General features: G+C 39.2%; 1 protein-coding gene across 12 annotated transcripts in view; it reads left to right on the top strand.

The window, feature by feature from the left end:
- Nucleotides 1-26,613, top strand: part of LOC114290434 (putative leucine-rich repeat receptor-like serine/threonine-protein kinase At3g14840) — a 58,093-nt gene that overhangs the window by 11,076 nt on the left and 20,404 nt on the right. For 2 of the 12 annotated variants that reach the window (XM_028234371.2, XM_028234354.2), the window contains exons 3-11: nt 14,816-14,887; nt 15,191-15,259; nt 15,485-15,556; nt 15,667-15,738; nt 25,402-25,473; nt 25,592-25,663; nt 25,738-25,809; nt 25,937-26,011; nt 26,104-26,181. In XM_028234371.2, the coding sequence (XP_028090172.2) occupies nt 14,816-14,887; nt 15,191-15,259; nt 15,485-15,556; nt 15,667-15,738; nt 25,402-25,473; nt 25,592-25,663; nt 25,738-25,809; nt 25,937-26,011; nt 26,104-26,181 (654 nt within the window). Of the gene's footprint in view, nt 1-13,539; nt 13,942-14,810; nt 14,888-15,190; nt 15,260-15,484; nt 15,557-15,666; nt 15,739-25,401; nt 25,474-25,591; nt 25,664-25,737; nt 25,810-25,936; nt 26,012-26,103; nt 26,182-26,613 lie in introns of those variants that run through there. The other 10 variants (XM_028234414.2, XM_028234377.2, XM_082884155.1 and 7 more) reach the window with 9 other exon arrangements.

Below are 26,613 nucleotides of genomic sequence, written 5' to 3'. Positions count from 1 at the left end.
TCGGAGCAGGCGACACTCGATAAAGAAGTTCCATGACTCGTTGCTCTAGGTCTAAGAGAACAAGGACTGAAAGGTCTCATAGAGAGGAAAACAATTATTAACCCTCACAAACGCAGCAAACCACATCTCGGTACACCGAGTTGTCTAGATCGGTGGATCTGCGAACTGTTCTGGAAAAAAGGGCGTGAAGGAGGAAAGACACCCAAGCCCATGACCCTCAAAGGATCTCGACAGTACAACGGCTGGCATCTAGACCGCACGGAAGCATTGAGGTTGGAATGCTAGTACTGCACCTTGCTTACAAACTAGCTGATAGGGCATTGGCAAGGTTGCAAAGTTCGCCGTTTGTTCTGACAATAGAGAAGGCACCACTGCCCTGGGGTTTCAACCAGCCTAAGTTCACAATCTATGAGGGGAAGTCAGACCCTACATGCACTCGAGCCACTTTCGCCAAGTTATGGCCATACATCGACGAAACGAAACTCTAATATGCATCTTGTTTCCGTCAAGCTTGGGCGACCTGGGCTTGACATGGTTTGAAAGGTTGCCAGAAGGCAGCATAGCTTCATGGGCGCAACTTGCAGAGGCGTTTGTTACCAGGTTTAAAACAAACACCAAGACACCGGTGGAGATAGACCGGCTGCTCTCCATTGACATGGGCGAGAAAGAAACACTAAAGTCTTACAACAACTGGTATTGGGAGACTTTTAATCAGATTGGAGATTGCCCCGTAAACATAGCTATTGCACAGTACAAGCGAGGTCTGTAGTGGGTCATAAGTTGAGGAATTCAATGATAATGGCGTCGCCCCTTATTATAGAAGCCATGATGGAGAGAGTGCATCAACACATTTGTGTAGAGGAAGATGGGGCGCTCACTAAGGCAGAGTTTGGCACAACATCAATGCCGGACAAAAAGCCTTCGGCGAGAGGTAACACGATCAACAAACAGGACCAATCGCACAAAAGTCTTTGCCCAACTGGGGGCAAAGTGGGTTGGCAGGTTTGACTAACTTTTTCTAACAAAGCTTTGCACGACTGGGGGCAAAGAAGATTGACAAATTTGACCAACACCTTTATTCTTCAGCTAATATAAGGATCTAGGCTCAAGAAGTTTAGCAGGTTTGACCAACACTTTTACATTATTCAGCTAAAATAAGGATCTAGGCTCAAGAAGGTTGGCAGGTTTGACCAACACTTTCATTCTTCAGCCGAGATAAGGATCTAGGCTCAAGGAGGTTAGTAGGTTTGACCAACACTTTTTCTTCCTTTAGCCGAAATAATGATCTAGGCTCAGGAAGGTTTGTAGGTTTGACCAACACTTTTTTTCTTTTAGTCGAGATAAGAATCTAAGCTCAGGAAGGTTGGCAGGTTTGGCTAACACTTTCTCATTCTTCAACCAAATAAGGATCTAGGCTCAAGAAGGTTGGCAAGTTTGAACACTTTCATTCTTCAGCCGAGATAAGGATCTAATCTTAAGAAGGTTGGCCGGTTTGACCAACATTTTTTCTTCCATTAGTCGAGATAAGGATCTAGGTTTAGGAAGGTTGGCAGGTTTGACCAACACTTTTCTTCCTTCAGCTGAGATAAAGATCTAGGCTCAAGAAGGTTGGCAGGTTTGACCAATACTTTTTCATTCTTCAGCCGAGATAAGGATCTAGGCTCAAGAAGGTTGGCAGGTTTGACCAACATTTTTCTTTTCATCAGTCGAGATAAAGATCTAGGCTTAAAAAAGTTGGCAGGTTTGACCAACACTTTTTTTCTTTTGTCGAGATAGGGATCTAGGTTCAGGAAGGTTGGTAGGTTTGACCAACACTTTCTTCCTTTAGCCGAGATAAAGATCTAGGCTTAGGAGGGTTGGTAGGTTTGACCAACATTTTTTTCATTCTTCAGCCGAGATGAGGATCTAGGCTCAAGAAGGTTGGCAGGTTTGACCAACATTTTTCTTTTCTTCAGCCGAGATAAGGATCTAGGCATAAGAAGGTTGGCAGGTTTGACCAACACTTTCTTTCTTCAGTCGAGATAAGGATCTAGGCTCAGGAAGGTTGGCAGGTTTGACCAATATTTTTTCAATCTTCAGTTGAGATAAGGATCTAGGCTCAAGAAGGTTAGCAGGTTTGACCAACACTTTTTCATTCGTCAGCCGAGATAAGGATCTAGGCTCAAGAAAGTTGGCAAGTTTGACCAAACATAACTTTTGCATTATTTGGCCGAGATGACAGTTACCTCATCCAAAGCAGGTTGGCAAGTTTGACCAACAAAATTTTGCATTCATTGGCTGGGATGACAGTTACCTCGGCCAAAGTAGGTTGGCAGGTTTGACCAACAAAACTTTAGCACTCTTTGGCCGGGATGACAGTTACCTCGGCCAAAGTAGGTTGACAGGTTTGACCAACGAAATTTTTCGAACTCTTAGACCGAGATAATTATCTCGGCCAAAGAAGGTTGACAGGATCAAGTAAAACCAAGCTAATTAGTTCGGCTAGACATACAGTCGGAATGATGCAAAACATTGAAAAAGAAACACAGGAACTGAGCAAAGAGATCGAAATTTTTCATTAATTGGAAGATGATTACAAATGGTGGGACATATAGCCCGGTTACACAGAGAGAACGCCTTCTCGTGCGATTACGAACTTGAAGGATATAAATGTTGAAGGCAAAAATGCGGGGCTGTTCAAATTTTTGGAGGTACATGACGATTGTAACAGGAGAACAAGGATAAAGGGGGCACGCCACGTATCCTGGGAATGACGTCGTGTTAGACGTGCCAGATTAGTGGAAGGACATGTTGAGAAATTGACAAGACTTATTGGGGCCGAACAAGTTGTGAAACCGAACAAACTTTTCTAGCTCGGCAGAGTTGTGCGTTCTTAGCTCGGTTGGAGGAGAATAATCCCAATCATGCTACGCAGATGGAATTAAGGGGCAATTGAGAGGGTAATTTGTAAACAAATTGGGCCGAGCTAGGACGAGTTCTCTTTGGAAGTTTGGACGCGCAATGGGCCAAGGAGATATTTTGTATTTCAGCTTTGGGCCGAGGTAGGTACCAGGACAGTTGGATGTGTTGCTGGAATTGGGACCTATCTAGGGACAAACCTTGGTCTAACCGAGATGATAGTAGGGCAATGGGCCGAGCTGGGTGTAGCTCGGTAGGATGCTAACCTGTAGTAGGGTCATCATGGCTCGCTTATGTTGAGCATAGAGCCGAAGTAACTTGGTTGATCGCAGTGTCAGCCGAGGTAAAGGGTTCAACCATCTCACTTGGCTTGTAGTGATGAGGGTGTTTTAAGGATAAGCATTATCCTTGGGCTTGAGACTCCTAGGAGGACTCTGTTAATAAGAGTAGAGTCCTACTAGGATTGTGCAAACCATCTCACTTGGTTAGTAATGAGTATGGTGTTATCAGGATATGCATTATCCTTGGGAGTGTGATTCCTAGGAGGACTCTTATAAGGAAAGTTGAATTCCTACTAGGATTGTGTCTAGTGGAATCTACACAGAGCTTTTGTCTATTGTCTATTTGCTGACTTAGGCATTAGAGAGGTTTCCAGCACACACCCGCCGGCTAGCTCATGTTTGTGTTTTCAGGTGATAAGACGACGACGTTTGGAGAAGTGCAAACTTAATCAACAGGGTTATATGAGGAGATTATTTCGTGCTCGTACAATGAATATTGAAGCAAATGGTCTAACCCTAATTACTTTTCCATTTATATAGTTTGTCGGGCATTAATTTCAAATTTTTTTTGGAGAAAGTGCCATCTTTTTCTTAGCGAAGAGTTTTTTTTTTCTTTATATTTTTGGCGTTGAGTGTCACAGCACAGGAAATTTTTTATTTATTAAAATGAAATATGTTTTGCATTTTCAAAAAGTAAAAAATCTTTTGGTGGAATTGTTGTTTTTCTGGTTGTTTATTTATTTATTTTTTTGTTGCATGATTTGTTTCGTCCTTTAAAATCTTATTTTGTATGTTATTTTTAATATAAATAGTTTTCATATTCTAAAAAAAAAATAGAAATCATTTTTCAAAATCTTACAAAAGTGATCGATGCATTATCATTGCTACTATCCAACCACCAACACTATTGGCATTGCCACCACTACCTCAACACAATATCCTATCCCCAACGGCACCGTCTCTACCATCTTACCATCCGCCTCACTATTGCTATTACTATCTCATCTTTACATCTGTCACCCTTACTAATGTAATTACTTGTACATTACTGTCTTAGCTGAAGCCCCCAAGTCATGAGGCTCAAAGTAAAGATGATACACTTATATGAGCTTTTTAGGTTTATGAATTAAAAAACCAATTACTAATGTTTGTTAATAGACAAGGAAAGTCTATGGTACACACTGTGTACCATATATACCTATAATTAAAATATATATATATATATATATACAATTTTATACTTTTTAAGTTATAATTAAAAAAAAAAATTCATAACCAAAACACTATATGAGTCATACTAAAAAAGAAAATTAATCAAAACTAAATAAAAAAAATGACATAACTAAGTCTTCGTTTTGCATTGGCTTTTTTAGCTGACTTTTTTGTGTTGAGAATTTTTTAGTCTCGTTTGGTGTGGCTTTGTTTGTTTGTTTGTTTTTTTTTTTTTTTGATTTTCTTGACTTTTATGAGAGAAAAAGTGTAATGATTATGGTATGGGTGTGATATTTTATCTTATTAGCTTATTTAGCCTATTTTGTTATCGTGTTTTTTTAGCCCAAAATTATATATGTATTTATGACTTATTCACCCAAAAAAAAAAAAAAGTGCATATGATATACCATTTTCAAAAAGGGTGTAGAGTAGAATTTCCATTAAGAAAATATTTATTCTGTGTTTTTATTTATAATACAAGAAATGTAGTAAATAAATTACACTTCCAAAAGATGGGTATACAGGTGATTCTATTTCACACTAGACTTTGTTAGAATATATATTATTTATATCGTTTGGATATCAACTTTCAAACAAAATATAAATCTTCGAATATTTACTCTCGAACAAAATACAAATATTTAGATATCAATTGTCAAGCAAGTTTTTTGTTTGAATAATTGATTTTTATTCAGAAATTGATATTCGAACATTTTATTTTTATTCAAAGGTTAATGTTCAAGAGAGCTACTATTAGCACCTTCTTTGGACCCCTACTTTTTTGAACCCCTACCGACTTAATTAAGTCCCTCGCGTTTTCTCTTTGAACCTCTACTTTAATCCCAATTATAACCCTCTTCTTTGAACCCCCAACTCATCACCTCTTCTCACCACCGACCACCACCGTTCTCTGTCGCATCACCGCCGCCTTCCCAACTCATCACTCTACTGCCATCATTGTCACCTTCCTAGCTTATCACTCCACCAATCCTCATTCTCTCTCATTCTTTCTCCTCCCCAAAACCACCTCCACCACCGCAAACCTTAGATTTTCCGCGGCTCACTTCTCTACTTTCGATGATGGCGCTTTCGCGAGAGAAATCGAGCAGCTGTAGATGCGCCCTTGGGCCTCATGCTATAGTTCGGACTCAATGTCACAGTTTTTAGTCTGATCTCACAATGTGCGATGTGAGATTGATAAATCACCAAAGAGTCCAAATCCGGCAAATCGTTTTGGAAAACTGATTTTTAAGAAAGAAGTGCCAAACATGGATTGCTTTGCCAGATACAGAGTCGCCACCTAAATATTTTATTTTGGGGGGAATTTAGGAAACCCTGACTCGTGCCTAAGGCAATGTGTCCGTCATCACCAAAGTTGCCTCAGCTCGGGAACTTGGGTACGATTGGGGAAGGTCATCTATGAGCACCCCCGCTCGCCCGATCAAAGATCGGCTTGTACTAAGCATGATATCTTGTTTTTGAAAACACATGCGTTCTTATTCCGGTTAATTAGCTAGAATTACTATGTGATGCGCACAACACACAAGTATAGACTAGATCGCCTAATTTGGAACAAAGCATCGCATATCCATTTGTTTGGAAAATAGTTTGAAGTTTGCTACTCGCAAGTAGGCTAAAATGCGGATTTCAATGAATTGTTCCAATTCAGATAATCCAACCTTCACCCACAGGCATTCAGGCAGCTATATCACATAAGCAATTAGCCTCATGACAAGCATGCTTTCATGGCAACATTAACACACATGCAGTATGCTAAAGCATAAACACTCATAGTGTACTCTGAGCCAAAATAAAGAACTAGTTAGAAATCATGCATGATCCTAGTCCATGTTAAGATGGCTAATGCAACACATGCAAAATGCAACTAGAAATAGGCTCGGCTAATCTAAAATGGCATTTGAGATGCAACAATTTGATACATGTATTCAACTTGTAATTGAAATACGATGCAGTTAGTATAATGCACCGAGCCCGGTGCATGCAATACAAATGAATGATGCAAACATATATAACATAAGGATGCTAAATGAAATATGCCCTAAAACTAACCATCGTAAGCGGTTAAGTAAAAAGGAGAAAGAAATGGGGGTTGGAAAACATGCATCACACACACGCACGCTTATTACATAATTGCGCCCTCTCGACGGAGGGTCCGAAAGAATAATACAAATCATCTAATTAACTAACTAACAAGCTAATTAATTAATTATACAACCAAATTGAAATAAATAACTATTCTAAGTTATTAAAACACTGAAATGGCCTCGAGACGAGGGATGAATGCATGCTCGGATGGCTTCACTCAAAAATCCATCTCCATGCTTCATGTTGCCTCTGTTTGCACTGCTCTGTACCTCTGAAAATTGTGCCAACTTCTGTGACACTTCTGAACCACCTTGTGGGCATGCTATGAGACCATCGGCCAAAAGATGAGGCCATCGGCCAAGGTAAACTGGTCATCGACCAAAAATAAGGATCTCAGCCAAATGTTTGTTGTTGATCGGCATTGAAAATGGTCGATCGACCATCTCTTCCTGTGAAAAAGCTCTTGTTGCTGCAACAGAGGACAAACAGAGCATGGCAATGCATTTACAAGACAATGTTTGCACAACTACCCTCCCTATCATGTCATGAGCTCAAGGGAGTATAGTCCTCAACCCTCGGACCACCAATCACGCATTCCAATGCATGATGGCCAAAGGAGCCAAGTGTGTAATTCAATATCAAATGAAATGCACAACAGCGGAGGTGTTGATGGCGACATGTGGAGATAGGCTACGGGGGCAGTATTGGGACGGAGAGACTGGTGGTGATATGGACCGGCCGCAACAGCGGAGTTGCTGATGGTGGAAGTTAAGGTTAGGTTAAGATAAAAGTGAAATTTTATAGAGTGTTGCTATTAGCACTTGCCAAAATTCTTTAGACGCCCACCTGAAACCCTAAATTTTAATAATATTTTTTTGGACACCCCTACTTATTATCAAATCTACCCATATTCATAATATTTTCGCAATCAAATGCATATCCACCCAATTTTTCATACCCTCTCCTTCCCTGTTACTTGACCGTCCATTTCCTCTGTTTCGTCTCCTCTACGCTGACCCGATCTTGCTGTTTCATTACTGTTTTTTTTTTTAGAACATCTCTTACTGTTAAAGAACACCAGTCTCTTGCTGGTGGTGGAGCCGCACACAACGTAGCTGGTGGTGGTGCCACACATAACAAAGCTGTAGACTTTTTTCTTAAGAATCAAAGGTATAATTTGATTCTTTCTTCTCTGCGATTAACCATGACCACACAAACAAAAATCCTTTACCAACCAAAACCACAACCACACAAAACCCTAATTTGGTTCAACAGTACTGACTCTCTACATTATTGTTCGGAACCCATATATTGAACTAAAGGATTATGTTCAGTACTGTATTATCGAACATAATCTTAACAGTCAGCAAACCAGTACTGAATAGCTCGAACAAAAGAAGAATGACTGAAAACGACCGAGAATGTTAATGCAAGATAGATAAACTTACCAATGAAATGACAGTCTCATTAGAATTGTTGTTCTCGTCTTCCATTTATCTACATGGTGAAATAAGTGATGAAGTATACGTTATACTTGAAGCAAAACTTTCTGGTTCAATAGGGTTGATGATGGTGATGAATATGATACATTTAGGGTTTAAGATGATTATGAAAAATAATAGATTTAGGGTTTATGTTGGTTGGTTTTGAAGAATAATAGGTTTAGGATTTACAAGCATGGAATATGTATAGTTAGAGTTAGAGTTAGAGTTAGAGTTAGAGTTGGAGGTGGAGGTGGGGTGGGAGTGGGGATGGGTGTCCAATATTATAGAGTACAAGTTTTTATTTGATAAGTGAGTGTTCCATTAAATAATGTCTTTTAATGTCATTTTACTTTAGGGTATAATTGTAATAAAAAAATGATAAATTGGGGGTCCAAAGAATTTTGACAGGTCCTAATAACAGCACTCTTTTTATATTGAGATAAAAATTGGAATTAAAGAAAATGGAAGATGTGGGAGTTCTAAGAAGATATGTAAGACTAAATAGCAGCCCTCATATTCAAAATGAAACAAATGAAGCGTATAGGAGTAATTCTACTTATACCAATCATTTTAGAGAAATTTTATTTCGACACACCAAATTATCTCTGTATACATCTTTTCTCAATCCACACATTTAATAATTTGATTTTTACTTCTTTATCTTAGTCCACACACTTCACATTCCAAATATACCCTCACATTCTCTGTGCACATCCTCTCCTTCCATCCTTTCTCACTCCAAAAACCTTAATCCTAACTATACCAGCTACCAGCGACGGTGACAGTGACGACATCAACCACCACCCCTTCCTAGCCTCTCAGCCATTCTCACACAGCCCCTCATGCTACCGTTACCTCTATCACGATCATCGTCGATCATTTTCACCTCCATCGTGATCATCATCGGTCATCGTTACCTTTGTGATCCACCTTCTCACCCCTTCTCCAGTCTTCTCTGCCCCCTCTCCCATCCTTTCTGCCCCCTCCATCCTGATGCAACCTCTCTCCTTCACCACAATCGATCGATCGATCGATCGATTAACAGAGAAAGAAAAAGAGACAAAGAAATATTCGATGGTTGATGCTCGAACAAACCCTATAGATTCAATAGTTGATATCTATACATACTCAATTGGTTCGATAATTGATATTCGAATGATGGCAATATGTTCGGCACTGGTTGTTCGAACGGTCGCGATTTCTCCGGCGATCTACCGAAAAAGAAAAAAAATGAAATAGGAAGTTTAGAGACTGAAAAGAGTGTGGAAAGGGAAAGAAAATGTTGTGTATGGTTGAGGTTTGGGCATGGGAGGCGATGGCCGATGGTGAAGTGGCTGGTGGGATGGTGGTGGGTGAGATGTTTATGGAGAAATTGTGAGATGTGTGGGTGAGGTGGTGGTGGGTGAGATGGTAATTTTGTTAAAAGATAAAATTGTGATTCTGAAAAAATTTATTAAGTGTATAGAGTAACGAAACTTGGTGTGTGAAAATAGGAATTTCCTATCATTTTATCTTCTTACGCCCCACATTTTTAATTTTTTTAAATTACACTTTTATCCATTTTCCAAGTTCCCAAAACAACCCTCAAGAATTTAACCCTAACCCTCATTTCACCACAATTTCTCTGGCCACCACCATTGCAACTACTATCGGCGACCCCTCTCTAGCACGCTCAACACTACGCCCCTGACCTCTGCACAGGCCTCGCAGTAAACAATTCCTCTGATCATCAAATCCAGGCAAGCTCAAACTGTTCATTTGATACATTGCCTTCAAACTCATTGAATCAAAGATCTAAGAACTTCAACATCGGCAATTTCAATACCACCAGAGGGAATTTTCCGGCTAAATGATTGTTATTCAGATCAAGCATGAAGATAAGCTTCAAGTTCTTGAACTTGTGAGGCACAGTTCCACAAAACTAACTCAAATTTATGTGAAAGAATGTGAGATCGGTGAGGAGTGCAAGCCCATCCGGGAGATACCCAGCAATGTCACCATGATTGAGATCGATTTCAGCGACGGTTCCAATCGAGTGGTTGCCGAGCATTGCAGCACAAAAAACTTCGGTGTTGTGACACACATCAAATTCGACCTATTTTCTGGTGAGAGGTCGGTCGTAGTGTGGTTGGTTTGTGAGGAAAGAAAAGGCAGTGGTGGAGGAGATCGCAAGAAGCAAATGGGGGTTTCTGGTGAGAGAGGGGTTGAGTAGCTGTCGCAGGTAGAAGAGTGAGGTAAAATTAGGGTTCGAAAAGATGGAGGGTAAGTTTGGTATTATGGTAATTATAAGGAGAAAAAAGAAAAATTAATTTTGGTGTAATAAGAAATTAATAATGAGATGAAATAGTGATGTAACTTGTAAGTAGAATTTTTCAGGAGTGGTGATATTAGCACCCCATAAATTATTTTGGATCCCCCATTTCTTTAGACCCCCACTTATAAATTTTGAAACCCTGTCTGTTTGGTAACGTTTACGTTTTCAGTTTATATTTACAAAAATTTTATAAACTAGTTTTTGTTTATTTTTTGTTTATTTTTAGAAAAACATAAACTACAAACGTGTTTGGTAATTGACAAAATGTTTAAAATTTTTTAAAAATATAAAAAAGAGTGAGAAATGACAAGTGGAGGCAAGTGGCGGCGGAAGACGGTGGTGAAAAGTGGTGACGGTGGGTGGTGGGTAGCGGGTGGTGGCGGGTGGGTGGGTGGGTGGGTGATGATGGCGGGTGGTGGGTGGTAGCGAGTGGGTGGTGGTGGTGGCGGGTCGTGGGTGGTGGTGGCAGGTGGGTGGCGGGTGGTGGTGGGTGTGTGGGTGACGGTGGCGGGTGATGGGTGATAGCGAATGGGTGGTGGTGGCGGGTGGTAGGTGGTGGTGGCAGGTTGGTGGGTGACGGTGGCGAGTGGTGGGTGGTAGCGAGTGGGTGGTGGTGGTGGCAGGTGGGTGGCGGATGGCAAGTGGTGGCGGGTAGGTGGCGGATGGTGGATGGGTGGGTGACGGTGGCGGGTGGTGGGTGGTAGCGAGTGGGTGGTGGTGGGTGGTAGTGGCAGGTGGGTGGTGGTGGTGGGTGGTAGTGATGGGTGGGTGGCAGGTGGCTGGTGGCTAGTGGTGGTGGGTGGCTGGTGGTGGTGGCAGGTGGGTGGTGAGTGGTGGTGGCAGGTGGATGGCAGGTGGCAGGTGGATGGCAGGTGGATGGTGGCGGTGGCGAGTGAGTGACAGGTGGGTGGTGGTTGGTGACGGGTAATGGGTGGTGGTGGGTGGTGGTAGCAGGTGAGTGGTGAGTGGTGGTGACAGGTGGTGGTAGAGGGTGGGTGGTGGGTGGTGGTGGCGGAAGACGGTAGTGGAAAATGGTGGCGAGTGGTGGCTAGTGTTGGGTGGTAAAAAAAAAAAAAAAAACTCAAAACTCAAAACGGAAACACATTTTTTGAGTTTACATTTTTGGCCAAATTTATAAACTGAGACCACTGATTTATAAATCAAAAATTTACCAAATAAGTTTTTATTTGAGTTTTTAAAATTTTTGTAAATATAAACAGAAAACTGAAACGTAAGTGTTACCAAACGGCACGTTAAAATTTCTATTCTCCTCCCAAATAATACCAAAATTTTCCTCAAACATTTCACCCATTGAATGCACACTCCAAAAAAAACCTCCATTCCAAAAAATCCTAACAAACCCACGAAGAAGAAAAAGAGTCTTATCATTTTCAAAATCCACGAAGAAGAACAAGAAGAATATTGTCTCTGCCAATTTAACCAACTTCCCATCTGATATTTTTCATTGCTCTCAAATCCAAACTCTTGATTTGAGCCACAACAATCTTTTAGAAGATGTTCCAATACAAAACTAATCTATGGTTGTCACCAACCTTACTTATCTTAACCTATCATACAATCACTTCTCAGAGATTAAAATTTCCGATTCCCAGTTCTTAAAACAGTTCAGTTGTTCAAGTTTTCTTCATTTTCTGCTTATCCCAGATCACAAAAAGTTCAAAATCAATGTTCGGTTACTGGTTCTCGAACAAATAAACAATGTGCGGGCCTATGTTCCCGAATTTCAGTTATATATTCGGGAGTTCAGTCTCGAAAAAATGATGAACATATTTTATTATTTTTGTTATTTTTTTCAAGAAACTTACCATTACAAGACCAATCTCTTTTGAGCTAAGAACAATATCAAAGCTATGAACCTCCTCTAAGTTTTTATTGTTGTATTCCTCTTGTCTTATGGAGTTGTGGTTATCAGAAAAATTTCCATTCATTGTCATAGCCAGAAAAGTGTAGGTAATCCAATGGTTGTTACCATTACCGTTAGAATATTGCCGCCAAATGGTTTTTAAGGTTTTGGGGGTGGGTAAGTTTTAAAGGTGAGATTTGGAAAAGATGGATGGGTGGTGATGGAGGTGGGTGCCCTCATAAACCCTAATTCATGATGTAGTGGATGTGTAGGTTTAATTGTGAGATGGGGTATCCCAAAATTAATGATGTCCTTTATAGTAATTTTATTTGAGGTTATTATTGTAATAAAAAAAAGAGCTAAAAGTTGGGGGAAATTCTATTTCCACACACCAAATTATCTTTGTGTCCACACACTTAGTAATTTGATTTTTACTTCTTTATCTTAGTCCACACACTTCACATTTCAAATATACCCTCACTTTCTCTGTGCACATCCTCTCCGTCTTTCCTTTCTCACTCCAAAAAGCTTAACCCTAACTACACCAGCTACTGGCGACGGCGGCAGCAACACAACCTCCCTCCTTCACCACGATCGATCAATTTCGATGTCCACATTGGAGGATTACGTGGTTGATGGTGCTATTATCTCTGTCACTGATTGAACGATGAAGAAGGTGTTTGCTGATGAAAAAAGGTTCGGCAACTAAAGAGTGCCATGACTTGTAAATGCACCTTCAACATGCCATTACTAGAAATTTTTTGTGTTGTAACCTTGTTTGAGGGCACCCACCTCACAGTTCTCTTTCTGTCTCTCTCAAGAATTCTTGTTTTGTTTGAAGTACAGTTGGTAACTAAATTAACCATCTATCTCTATTAAAGTTCTTTTTTTTTTTTTTTTTTTTTTTTTTTTAGTTTCATTAATGGGTCTTATGAATTTTATACAAATTCAAATCTTTCTCTTTTTTTTACCTCTCTTGACTCTGAATTTTTCTGTTTCATTAATAAGAATTTGTGGGATTTGTTGTTTGGGGTGACTGAACTGAGACTAATACAATTAGTAGTCAATTCTATAAGATATTTATTATTATACAAAAGATTATAAATTAAACTTTGGTTTTTTTTTTTCTTTCATTTTCATTGATTTTGATGGATGGCTTGTTTTGAAACTTATTTTTGGTGTCATCAGGAGGCAATTATTAATATAGAAGAATGGGTGAGACTGGGAAGCAATATCGTTCCCATAGGGACAATGATGGAGATAAAAAGAATCGGAAGAGACGGGGAAATGATAGAGATGACAAGGGTAATGATGAACTAATCATTTATAGGATTCTATGCCTAGATGGGTTTATTGGTGGGCGAGATGTGTTTGGTAGTTGGTGAGATGTGTATGGAGAAATTATGAGATGGGGATTGGTGAGATGGTACTTTTGTTAAAGGATAAAATTGTGATTCTAAAAAAATTCATTAAGTGTGTAGAGTAAGGAAACTTAGTGTGTGAAAATAAAATTTCTCAAAAATTGAAGATTCAAAAAAAATTATGGAATGCTAATACCAGCACTTTTTTTTAGCGTATACAAGCACTGTCAAATGATGAAATCAGGATATTACCCCTCATGCTACTTCTTGAAATAACGACATTATTCCTCTCCTTCCACCGCGACAACTGTTACCGCCAACGTCTCTTTTGTCTTTTATTTCTTCTCTAGGTCGAAGCCCTTTTCTCTCCTGCCTCAAAATCTGTCACTCTCTTATCTCCACCATTTTGAGGGACTAAGAGGTCTTCGGCAATTTCCCCTCTATTCTTTCCTTTTATGTATGTGTGTGTATATATATATCATACCATATTTGATTATGCTTGTTTTAATTTCAAATATGGGTTTTGGTTGGTTGGTTGGTGATGTTGAGGGTTGCAGGAAATCTGAAATTTTAGATTCCATTGATTATTTATGCAAATCGAAGCATATGAGGGCAACATTCGATGTTGAGAAAGTGTGTGGACGAATTGTTTGATAAAAATCCCAAGTGGGTTTTGTGCTTGTAGTCATCAACTCAAATCAGGTGGTGGAGCCACCTCATGTAAGTGTTGATTTATAGAGAGAGAAGGGGTGACAATTGCACATAGGAGGCTGCTCTTTGCTTGGTTTGTCTGGAATGGTGGTGTTTTGTCTTGTATAAGTGAGATACAAGGTTAAAACTGGCATTTAAAAAAAATTAATTGCTGACATAAACAAAATTCCTTGGTTGACTAAGTGTTCACTAATGGAGGGTGTAATTTGAAATGCGTCTATAAACTTCGAGCAGATGTAATTTTCAGAACGATAAGAGTATTTCTATATTAAATGTAAAGTTTAAGAAATATTATTATAATTTACCTTTACATTAGGAGATCCAACCAAACCGATGGTAAAAATTACTTTGAGGAGTGATTTACCCGCCGAGAGGAAAAAGAAAGAGGTGTGTGAAGTAGAATTTTTTTTTTCATTTTTTCTTTTTATTTATCCCTAACAAATTTCTTCACAAATTCATAATACAAACATGGTAAAAAGGTGTGTACTTCAAAGGGAAACTAAAAAATGGTTTTCCATGTTTTCATCCTTATTGCCATATGTTGCAAGTAGTATGAATAAACTAATTTTTGTTTTGAAGAGCAGAGTTCTCAAATCACAAAATCTTGGTGGCATTCTCCCTCCAGAATTGGTCAAACTCCCTTATCTCCAAGAATTGTAAGTATTTGCTTTCCACTTACAAGGTATCACAAACAATGGATCAGTAATTACAATGAGAATCAAATTCAACATAAAATACAATTACATGTAAATTCCTAAAGTGGGAGAGAAATATCCTAACTAATACAAGGAAAGTAAGAACCAAATGTAGGTATATCGAACTGTTGACCTTCTAGTGAGGTGCAAGTGTTCTAGCCAATCTGGTCCATCGATAAAAAACTTGTAATTGCTTTTTCATTCTACGCCGGCATATACATTAGAATTGGCCATTATTTGCTAATTACTCTCTCTTTTGTGCAGTGACATCAGCCGCAACTACGTTAATGGTACTATCCCTCCAGAATGGGGTTCCTTGCCACTAGTAAACATGTATGTAAATACACAAATTTAATGAGACATGTACATCTATGTCATTTTGTGCTGTGTTTTTTTAATTATTTTATTTTATTTATGAATGGATTTGTAGATTAAAAAGAAAATCAATAAGAAATTTTTTATTTATCCTCTATAAATCCATTCACAATTTTAAGATTTAAATGCAACCTCAAAGTTTTTCTATTCATGTTTCTAATACTAAAAATGGTGTTATTGCAGATCCCTCCTTGGAAACCGAATAACAGGTTCAATCCCATCACAAATTGGAAACATCACCACACTTAACAGCCTGTGAAATTCTAATCACTCATATCTTTTTATTTTTAATTATTTTTTATTCTTATGCATATGAAGAATTTCACTCATGTTCTATTTAAGATTGGGAGTTTTCATGCTTGTAGAATCCTCGAGTTCAATGAACTATCGGGAGACCTTCCTCAGGAGCTTGGTAACCTTTCCAGCATTACGAGACTGTAATACCTTTTTACTTTCTTTTATTTCCCTTCCTTTCTAATTTATGTTACGTCACAAAGTTGTTAAATAAATGTGCTAGTCCTAATAGTGTTGAAATATATGTTACAACTTATGCCCTACTCTAATAGATTGGGCTTTTGGAGCATCCATTTGTTGGCACCCGAAGTTAAGGACAATTGATCCTTTTGATATGTCTATATATATATATATATATGTTGAATGTATAGATGATGAGAAGAAGAAGAAGAAGAAGAAGAGAAAAAGAACGAGAGAGAGAGAGAGCTGCTGTATATTTTTCAATTCAAAAGCATAGGGTTTCCCCCTTACACACAACTATTTATACTAATAAAAATAAGACATAAAGACCAAACTACCCCTAACACTTAACACTCCCCCTCAAGTTGGTGCAAAGATGTCTCTCATGCCCAACTTACAATAAATAGGGTGAAAGACTTTACTACTAAGACCCTTAGGAAAAACATCTGCCAGTTGATCTTCAGACTTAACAAAATGTATACATATCACACCCTTATTCAACTTCTCCTTAATGAAATGTCTGTCAATCTCAATATGCTTAGTCCGGTCATGTTGAACAGGATTGTGGGCAATACTAATAGCAGCCTTGTTGTCGCAATACAAAGTCATGGGATCATTGCAATCAAGCCCTATATCACTTAACAAAGATTGAAGCCACATTAGTTCACATGTTCCATGTGCCATAGTCCTGTATTCAGCTTCAGCACTAGATCTGGATACTACCGCCTGCTTCTTACTATGCCATGTGACTAGATTTCCCCCTACAAAGGCACACTAACCGAAGGTAGAGCGTCTGTCATCTATAGAGCCTACCCATTCTGCATTTGTGAACATTTCCAACCTTAAGTGACCATGATTAGAGAACAAAATTCCTTTTCCAGAGGCAGATTTAAGATACCTCAAAATGCGATAGACTGCATCCAAATGAGTTGCACAAGGATCATGCATAAATTGACTCACTATCCCAACTGCATACGCAATATCTAGACAAGTATGAGATATATCAGTTTTCCCACAAGTCTTTGGTACCTTTCCTTCTCCACAAGCTCACCAACCCCACTACAAAGATGATGATTAGTCTTAATCGGTGAATCAGCTAGTCTGCAGCCCAACATGTCCGTTTTCTCAAGAAGATCTAGAATATACTTCATTTGAGAAATGAAGATGCCTTTATCAGATTTGGCAACTTCAATCCCAAGAAAGTATCTCAATGGACCAAGATCTTTTATCTCAAACTCCTTGACTAATTGCATCTTGAGATGGGTCACATCCTCCTCATCCTTACTTGTCACAACTATGTAATCCACATACATAATAAGCACTATTACCTTATGTACATTGCGTCTGACAAATAAGGTGTGATCTGCATTGCTTTACTGATACCCAAATCCCAGCATTGCCTTTAGTAATCTACCAAACCAGGTTCTAGGAGATTATTTCAAGCCGTATAAAGCCTTCTTCAATCTACAAACCTTTCCAATTGTAGACTGAAATGAGAATCCTGGAGGTACATCCATATATACCTTCTCCTCCAAATCCCCATGAAGAAAAGCATTCTTTACATCTAGTTGCTGTAGAGGCCATCCCAAATTAGAAGCACACGATAGAATAGCTCGAATGGAATTTATCTTTGCTACCGGGGAAAAAGTTTCTTGATAATCTATTCCATATGTCTGGGTAAATCCCTTGGCCACTAGTCTTGTTTTGTACCGTTCAATCGTCCCATCTGCATTGTGCTTAATGGTGAACACCCACTTACATCCGACTAGTTTTTTTCCATTAGGAAGAGACACCAACTCCCATGTGTTATTTTTACTCAAAGCTTGCATCTCTTCTACCATAGCTACTTTCCACTTAGGATCACCGATGGCTTCTTTCCAACCTTGCAGAATACACATAGAAGAAAGAGACGAAGCAAAAGCACGATATGGAGAAGACAACGATTCATATGACACGAATTTAGAAATAGGGTGTTGAGTGTAGGCTCTAACCCCTTTTTTGAGAGCAATAGAAAGACTCAAATCATCAGTAACAGGACTATCAACAATAGATGAAGAAATAGGTTGAGGATCATTACCTGTAGAGTCAGTGGAAACTGGGTGTGGAACTGGCATAAGAGATGATGATTGACTTGGTGACACAAGAGAAGTCTGCTCTTTCTGACGCCGTGAATAAGTCTTAAGATCAGCTCTGTCCAAACGACCACCAAAATCCGACTCCTCATCAACAGATTTGCTAGGCTCCCCCTCACCACAAATAACAGCCCGCTGATTAGGAAGGAAAAAAGACAACTCATGTTGATATGATGTTGTCTTATCCATAATCTCATCGAGACCACTCTACCCCTTAGGAGATAGCGGAGGACCAGAAAAAAAAGACTCGGATTCACGGAAGGTGACATCCATACTAACATACAACTTATGAGTGTGAGGATCATAGCATTTGTAGCCCTTCTGAGTAGCAGAATAACCAAGAAAGACACACCAGACAGCCTTAGGATCAAGCTTCCCACGAGGAAGAGGTTGAAGATGAACAAAACAGACACTCCCAAAAACTCGAGGTGGAAGGGAAGAAGTGTGATAAGTCACGGGGAGAAGCTCAAGAGGAATTTGGAAATGGAGGACACTAAAGGGCATACGATTAATAAGGTAAGCTGTGGTAAGAGCAACATCCCCTCAAAAAGACTTAGGAACGTTCATGGTAAACAAGAGAGAGCGAGCAACCTCAAGGAAGTGGCCATTCTTGTGTTCAGCAACTCCATTCTGTTCAGGAGTGCCAACACAACTAGTCTGATAAAGAATGCCATGCTCCTCGAGGTATGCCCTGAAAGCTCCATCAACATATTCAGTCCCATTATCACGTCTAAGAATTTTAATAGTAGCATTGAAGAGATTGGATACCATTTTATGAAAACTTTTGAAGCACGAGAAAACTTCATTTTTAGTACGAAGTAAATAAATCCAAGTCACACGGGAATAACAATTAATAAACGTGACAAACCACCAATAACTAGAGGTAGAAACCATAGGGGAAGGACCCCACACATCGGTATGAATAAGCATAAAAGAAAAAATACTTCTTTTATTAATTGAAAGATAACAAATACGTTTATGCTTAGCAAGCTCACAAGCATCACAAACAAAGTTATTCCTAGGACAATCTCAAACTAATGAAGAAAAAAGTTTCTCTAAAATACTAAAAGAAGGATGTCCCAAACGGCGATGCCACTGATAAAGAAGACGAATGGATGAGCTAGAAGTGTATTGAAGAGCCTGAGAGGACAAAGTTGATGCAGGAATGACATCCAGAAAGTACAGTCCACTGTTTGCTTTACCACTGCCAATCATTTTCCCCATAGCCAGTTCCTGAAAGACACAATGAGTTGGAAAAAAAGTTACAGAGCAATTGAGAGCAGTAGTAAGGCTATTAACAGAAAGTAAGTTAGTTGAAAAATTAGGAACTTGAAGAACAGATGAAAGCGAAAGTAGAGAGGTGCAATAAACAGAGCCCTTGCCGGAGATAGAAGATAACGTGCCATCAGTCACTCTAACCTTATCTCGCCCAAAACTAAGTGAATAAGAATGGAAAAAGCTAGAAGTACCCATCATGTGATCGGTAACACCGGAATCAATGATCTAAGGAGACGATGAAGAGGCACTAAGTGCACTGGCAGAAATATCTGTGTGGGCAAAGTTGGAAGAGGCAGAAGAGAAAGGAACTAAGGCAGCTGAAGAATCAAGTCGAGCCATCAAACGTCTGAGAGTGTGAAGCCCATCCTAGGAAATAGAACCAGCATCATCTGAGGCACTAACAGTAGTCTCAGAAATATGTGCGTGAGAACGAACACCATGACCACAACCACGGCCTCAAATAGGTTGTCCATGCAACTTCCATCAGTGTTCTTTATCATGTTTATCTTTCCACAATAATCACACTTCAACCAGTCCCGATCAACCAATGGACCCTTACCACCACCTTGAGGCTGACAAGGTGGAGTATCATGTGACTTGGGGTCGACAACTATAGACCGGACTTTCTTCGTCGCCCCCTTTCGGAGGGCTTCGAATTGGTCTTCTACAGTTCGGACTCCTGTCACGGTTTTGAATCTAATCTCACAAAGTGCAATGTGAGATTGATAAACACCAAAGAGTCCAAATCCAGCAAATCGTTTTGAAAAATCGATTTTAATCAAAAAACGCCATACATGAACTGCTATGCCAGATTACAAAGTCGCTACCTGAATATTTTATTTTTGAAAAATTTAGGAAACCCTGACTCGTGCCAAAGGCCACGTGTCCGTCATCACCAAAGTTGTCTCGGCTCGGGAACTTGGGTACGAGAGGGGAAGGTCCTGAAATGAGCACCCCCACTCGCCCGATCAAATGATCGGCCTCTACTACATATGATATGCTGTTTTTATAAACACATGTGTTCTTATTCTAGTTATTAGACTAACATTACTATGTGATGCGCACAGCATACAAGTATAGACTAAGTCGCAAGATTTGGAACAAATTCAACTCATGTTTGTTTTCGAAAATGGTTTGAAAATGCCACCCTCAAGTGGGCTAAAGTGCGGATTTGCCATCTTACAAGATGGGCTTTAAAACACGATTTGCCACTTCGCAAAGTGGGCTTAAAACTCACAATCAATGAATTGTCCCAATTCAAGCAACAAAGCCTTCATCCACAAGCATTCATGCAGTTAAGCATATAAGCACATAGCCTCATGGCAAGCATGTGAAACATGGCAGTCACTTACACACAGGCAAGGATGCTAAAGCGTAAAACTTACAGTGTACTCCGAGCCAAAACAAAGAACTAGTTAGAAACAATGCATGATCCTAACTATACAAGATGCCTAATGCAACACATACAAAAATGCAACTAATAGGCTCGGCTATCTAAGATGGCAGATGAATGCAATGATTTGATATCATGCTGTGAAACACGTATTCAAATAGGTATTGAAATATGATGCAGTTTGAATGATACGCCGAGCCCGGTGCATGCACGCATGCAAGTATAAGGTATGCTAATCAAAATATGCCCTAATCTAACCATCGAAAGAGATTAAATAAAAGGGAGAAAGACGTGGGGTTAGAAGAGATGCACACACACACGCACGCTTATTACAACATTGTGCCTTCTCAAAGGAGGGTCCGAATGAATAAGCTAAGTTACGCTAAGCTAAGCTAACTAACTAATCTAATTAAACTAATTAGACTAATCATTACAAGCCAAACGAATAAAGAAATAGCTAAACTAAGCTATTTAATTATTACAACACTTAACTAATTAGCATGCTAATTAATTAAATTACAAAACTATGCTAACTAACAAGTAAAGCATTAAACCATGCTGCCTCAGCTCTGATTGGAAGATGAACATGCATGCACTAGGTTTTCGCCCCGAAAAGCTTTCCGGTTTGCTCTTAAGAGGCTCTGTTTGCAGGGTTTCTCCAAGAACTTGCTGCATCATCTTACCAAATCCAAGTTGGGAAGTGCACCAGTGGCCTGCCGGCCATGAAAGGTGGCTGCCGACCACCTGCCACGGTGGTTGCCGGCCAAGAGTGTGCCTCTATGGGCCAAGGGTGAAGCAATGCCAGCCATCAGTGAGGCACTGCCGGCCACTGGTGTGCTAAAACACCAAACTGCAGCATAGCACAAAACAGAGGAAAAAATGAGGGTTTTTCAGGGACATGTTTGTACTATGCCACTCCTTATCATCTCAAAACATCAAAAGAGTGGCATCATTGGGTCTAAAGCCACCAAACAAGTATTTTCAATGCATGATGGCCAAAGATCCAACTTGTACACATTCAATAAATGCACAAAACAAAGACACAAGTCAATTACCTTATCATAAGAGATCAAAGGCAATGGAGACCAAGAAACGTGACACGTTTCATCACTGTGAGTATGAAACGTCTCGCATTTCTTGTGTTTGGATTAACGTCTGATCCAAACACATGCAATGCAACACACATATGCTTATCTTGCTCATATTTTACTTAATTGATTTTGTTTACACATTTTAGCATTACCGATCCATTTTTTAATCGGTTAAGTCCAATGTGAGTGTCCTCTAATGAGAGAGGGGTCAACCAAAGAATGACTTATGACATGAGAGAGATCATGCCTTTGGTTAGTAGAAATCCTCAAAGAAGACTAAAACCATTGAGCACAAGCTCTATCTCAAGCTTAAACACAACCTAAGGTTAACTAACCCTCAAAACAAATCAAAATCGAAGAAATGAGAGAGGTTACAGAATGTTTTAGTGCTGAAATGGCATGAAAAATAATACTACAACATGCAAGCAACACATGCACAACATGTTAAGAGCCAAAAGCATTAAACTAGTGAAAAGAAGCATGCAATACCAAACTCAAATGATCAAACCAGCTATGGACAGACCTAAAACATGCCAAATCAGTGGCTAAAATATGCTGAAACTTAGGCACAAAAGACAAGAAAAGCATGCTCATATGATGGCTCACAAACAAAGCACAAAGCACAAATCTCAAAAGCACTTAAAGAGTGAAATATGTGAGAGTGTGGCAGAGATATAAGCATTGAAATCACATGCTAAATGATGATATGTCATGCAAACATCACAAGTAAAGCATGCTAAGGGCCTCAAAACTCACTGCTAGTGAAGCCAACTATACTATAGCTATACAAAACAAGCCTCAAAGGCCCAAGACCACTCAAAAAAGTCCTAAAGCATGTCAAAACAAGGCCAAAAACATGTTGGAATGTAACTAACACAAGCTAGAATGATAGGTTAGAACATCAAGTATGCTAGGCTAGTAAGCTTGATTACACTACAAGTGTAAGAAGCAATCAAGGAATAACCCAACCAACCAAAAATAGAGTTAAAGCAGGTCAAAATAAAGCCTAAAACATACTTGAGCTAAGCTTCAAAAAGGGAGAAATACATGCTCACTTGGTAGGCCATCAACACATGCCAACAAAAAACAAGGAGGGGAGGCCACCGCCTCCTATTTTGGACCTCAAAACTAAGTTTCTACCACTGAAATTCTTCAGGAATTCAGTGGTTAAAAGGCCAAGAAAAGAGTGTTTTAAACCCTTTAAAAGATGGCACAAAGCTTAGCAAATAAACCATAAAAGGGGGTGGAACACCTCTAACTCCAAAAGGGACTCAAACTACCATTTTTAATACTTAAAAATAGAGGTTTTTGTAGTTGACAACTAGGCCAAAAATAGCATGCAAAGGTGGCCAAACCAATCTGCAAGAGTAAGCTTAAAAACGATAACTCCTTACCCTTGAAGCACGGCAGCAAATCAGCAACTTTTCTGAGCTAAAACTAGCTTTGAGAGCTCAAACAAGACCTCCAAGAACCTTAGCTCCAAGGTGAAGGTGTTTGGCTAACGGTGCTAGTGCAAATGTGTGGAGAAAACTTACTTTCAAGCACAAAATATAGAGAGAGAGGATTCTAGAGTGAGAGAAAGAGAGAGAGAGAAATCTTGCTCATGCAAATTTTGTAACCCTTTGCATGCATATAGATTAACTCTATATATAGAAGATACAAAGGCTTTTTGTAAAGATTCAACCATCCACGTGCAAGCAGATGGGCTCATCTGTGCAAACAGTTGTCAAAATATCTGTAAAAATATCTGTTAAAACATTGGTGGCCGACCGGCCATCAGTGATGGCCGACAAGGGCTCATTTATGGCCGGCAGGCCAAAGTGCATGGCCGGCAGAGCCCAATCATGGCCGGCAGTGCACCACAAACAACATGCTGACAGGACCAACACATGGTCCAAAAATTGGGCAGAAAGGATACAGGGTTTGGAAAGCTCAAACCTGTGACGTTCCACTGCGAAATTTGAGTACTCGACGAGCAACCAAACTTACCACCGGATGCACCTGCAAGCATATCCAAGTCTTGAGGATGGTCAAAAATGGGGTGTCTACAACAACCATTACTGACCGATCCTGAACAGGGGCATGCACCATAGCACTACGACGACTCTCCTCCTGTTGAACCAGTGCATAAGCCTCACACAATGTAGGAAACGAAGAGCGACAAAACACCTGAACCCGTTTATGATCATACTCCAAATTTAAGCTTGCAAGAAAGTCATACACTCCCTCCTTCTCCACAGCCTGCTGAAACATAGTGGCATCCGTGGAGTAAATTGGCTGGAAACTCTGGTAGTAATCTAGCTCCTGTCATAAACCACTCAACTCAGTGTAGTAAACTGCCAGAGAGTGATCCTTCTGATTCAAGCCCCTAATCTTCTTTCTTAATTCATAGGCCTGTGCATCATTACCCTGTTGAGAATACATCTGAGAGGCAGTTATCCAGATCTTGTGAGCAGTATCTATCAAGAGAAAAGTCCGACTAATGGTAGGCTCCATAGAATTGATGAGCCAGGTCATAACTAAAGCATTCTAAAAAATCCATTGAGCGGATAAAGCACTATCCTCAGTAGGTTGCTGGGTACTACTAGTAATATAGCTAGTCAATCGCCGGCAGCAATGGCAAGACTGCTGGAGCAGGACCAAATCAAGTAATTGGTACCATTAAGCTTGACTAGACTAATCTGGAGAGATGGACTATCACCAAGAGTCATACCACGACTCAGTCCATTCTCCTCCTTGCCCTTACCCTCGCTGGCAGCCATGAGATAAGAGAAAGATGGTATAGAAACACAAGCAGGATATCAAACAAATCCAGAAAACAATGAACCAGCACAGCAACTCACCTTCTAAGGCTAAAACAGGGCAAGATTATCCCAGAACACAGTAACCAGATCACCTACAAGCCCAAAAACTGAAGCAGACCATCCAAAACATAGGAAAAAGACAAGGTAGGGCCAAAATACCTCAAACCAGGGACAACAAACTCCTTAAAGGCTCCAGTTGGCTCCCACAGAAGTGAGGGGAAGGGACAAAACTAACCAAAAAAGGTTCAAACAGGAACTTGCGAAAAATCACCCAATTTTGACGAAAAATCAAAAAAATTGGAAATAGCAATCAATAATGGCCAAAACATCAAAATGAGATTATAGGGTGTATGCCCATTAAATTTCAAGCATATTTATATTTTTTTTAATATTTTTTTTATTATTGTTATTGTAGACATACCTACAAGAACAAGGAGGGAAGAATGAGAGGAACAATCTTCAAGGAGGAAGATATTGCTCTGATACCATGTTGAATGGTGGTGAGAAGAAGAAGAAGAAGAGAAAAAGAACGAGAGAGAGAGAGCTGTTGTATATTTTTCAATTCAAAAGCATAGGGTTTCCATCTTACACACAACTATTTATACTAATAAGAATAAGATATAAAGACCAAACTACCCCTAACACTTAACAATATATATATATATATATATATTAACTCATAGTGTGTCCAGGTCTTCACCCCAGCTAATTCTCAATTCCCAGTATCTACCATCCTGTATATACACTCTGTAATTACTGGACCTAGGCCCTGGGGTGGCCTCAAAGGAGTGGGAAATGAACTTTTAACGTCCATCATTGAGGATTGAACCCATGACATTGTATATGAGAGTCATAAACCCTGAAAACTAGGACTACCCAATTGGTTTTTTGATCCTTTGAACTCTATTTTGTTTTTTTTTTTTTGAAGGTATTTAACCTCAAATAATTTTTTTGGGGACCTGCCGGGAACACTAGCAAAGTTGACCACTTTGAAGGACTTGTGAGTTTTTATAAGTTTTGTTTTTTTCCATTTTTTGTGGGATTTTAATATTCCTAAACTAGGTACTAATGTTTATATTTTGAAATCTGTTGTTTAATTATTGTTTACCACAACGCAGTCGGATCGGGGACAACTTCTTCACAGGAAGCATACCCAATTTCATCCAAAACTGGATACATCTTGAAGCTTTGTGAGTCCTTGACATGTTTTGATGTCACTTGTTTTTCAATCAACAACTTATTTAAATAAACATGGTAATGGTAGATTGATTCAGGCTAGTGGCTTGGATGGTCCAATTCCTTCTGGCATTGCCTTTCTGACTAATATGACCGACTTGTCAGTGAGAAACCTTTCACTCTTTCAGATTTTATCCATATTGTATGCATTGATGGTGCTTGAATAATAATTTTCTTGGTAACCGATGTTTCATTTATTCTGTTCTTGGTTGAAATACAATATGTAGGAGAATTAGCGACTTGAATGGAAGCAAAGTGTCTGATTTTCCATTCGTCGGTAACATGACAAAACTAAAGAGACTGTAAGTTGGATGCTTCTTTATCATAGCCTTAGAAAGAGTATGAAAATGTCTTCTTGGTGACTTGAACTCATGTATTCTTGATCGCATTGTAGGTTGATGAAAAGTTGCAACATTAATGGAAGCTTACCAGTATATCTTGGGACAACTCAATGGACTGAATTAAAATTTTTGTTAGTATATTGTTATTCCTTTCCTCCATTATCTATTAGCAGTAGACAGTAGTAATCAAGGTTCTGAAAAGCGGTTGCGGTCGCCGTAACGGTGGCGGTGGCGCGGTTGTGATTGCGGGGTGTAAAGGCTGTAGCATAACGGTTGCGGTAACCGGAACCGTGAATTTTTTTATTTTTTGCACAATTCGAAAAAAACTTACTAATATGCACATTTTTTTCCATGATCATATTTATTGGGTTTTAAAATAAATATTTATCAATTTTTATAAATTTTTAAGTTTGATCCAATATATTTCATATTTTTAAATCACTATAAATTGAGTTTTTTACATTTTATTTTAATAATTAATGATTTTATATTATACAAAAAATCAATCACTAACTATTATATGTAAGATAAACAATAACAAAAGTAAGAGAATAAATAAAAGC

The sequence above is a fragment of the Camellia sinensis genome, chromosome 8 (assembly GCF_055761805.1).
Source record: "Camellia sinensis isolate YWXY chromosome 8, ASM5576180v1, whole genome shotgun sequence".
Classification (NCBI taxonomy): Eukaryota; Viridiplantae; Streptophyta; class Magnoliopsida; order Ericales; family Theaceae; genus Camellia; species Camellia sinensis.
This window is presented reverse-complemented; position numbering and strand designations above follow the sequence as displayed.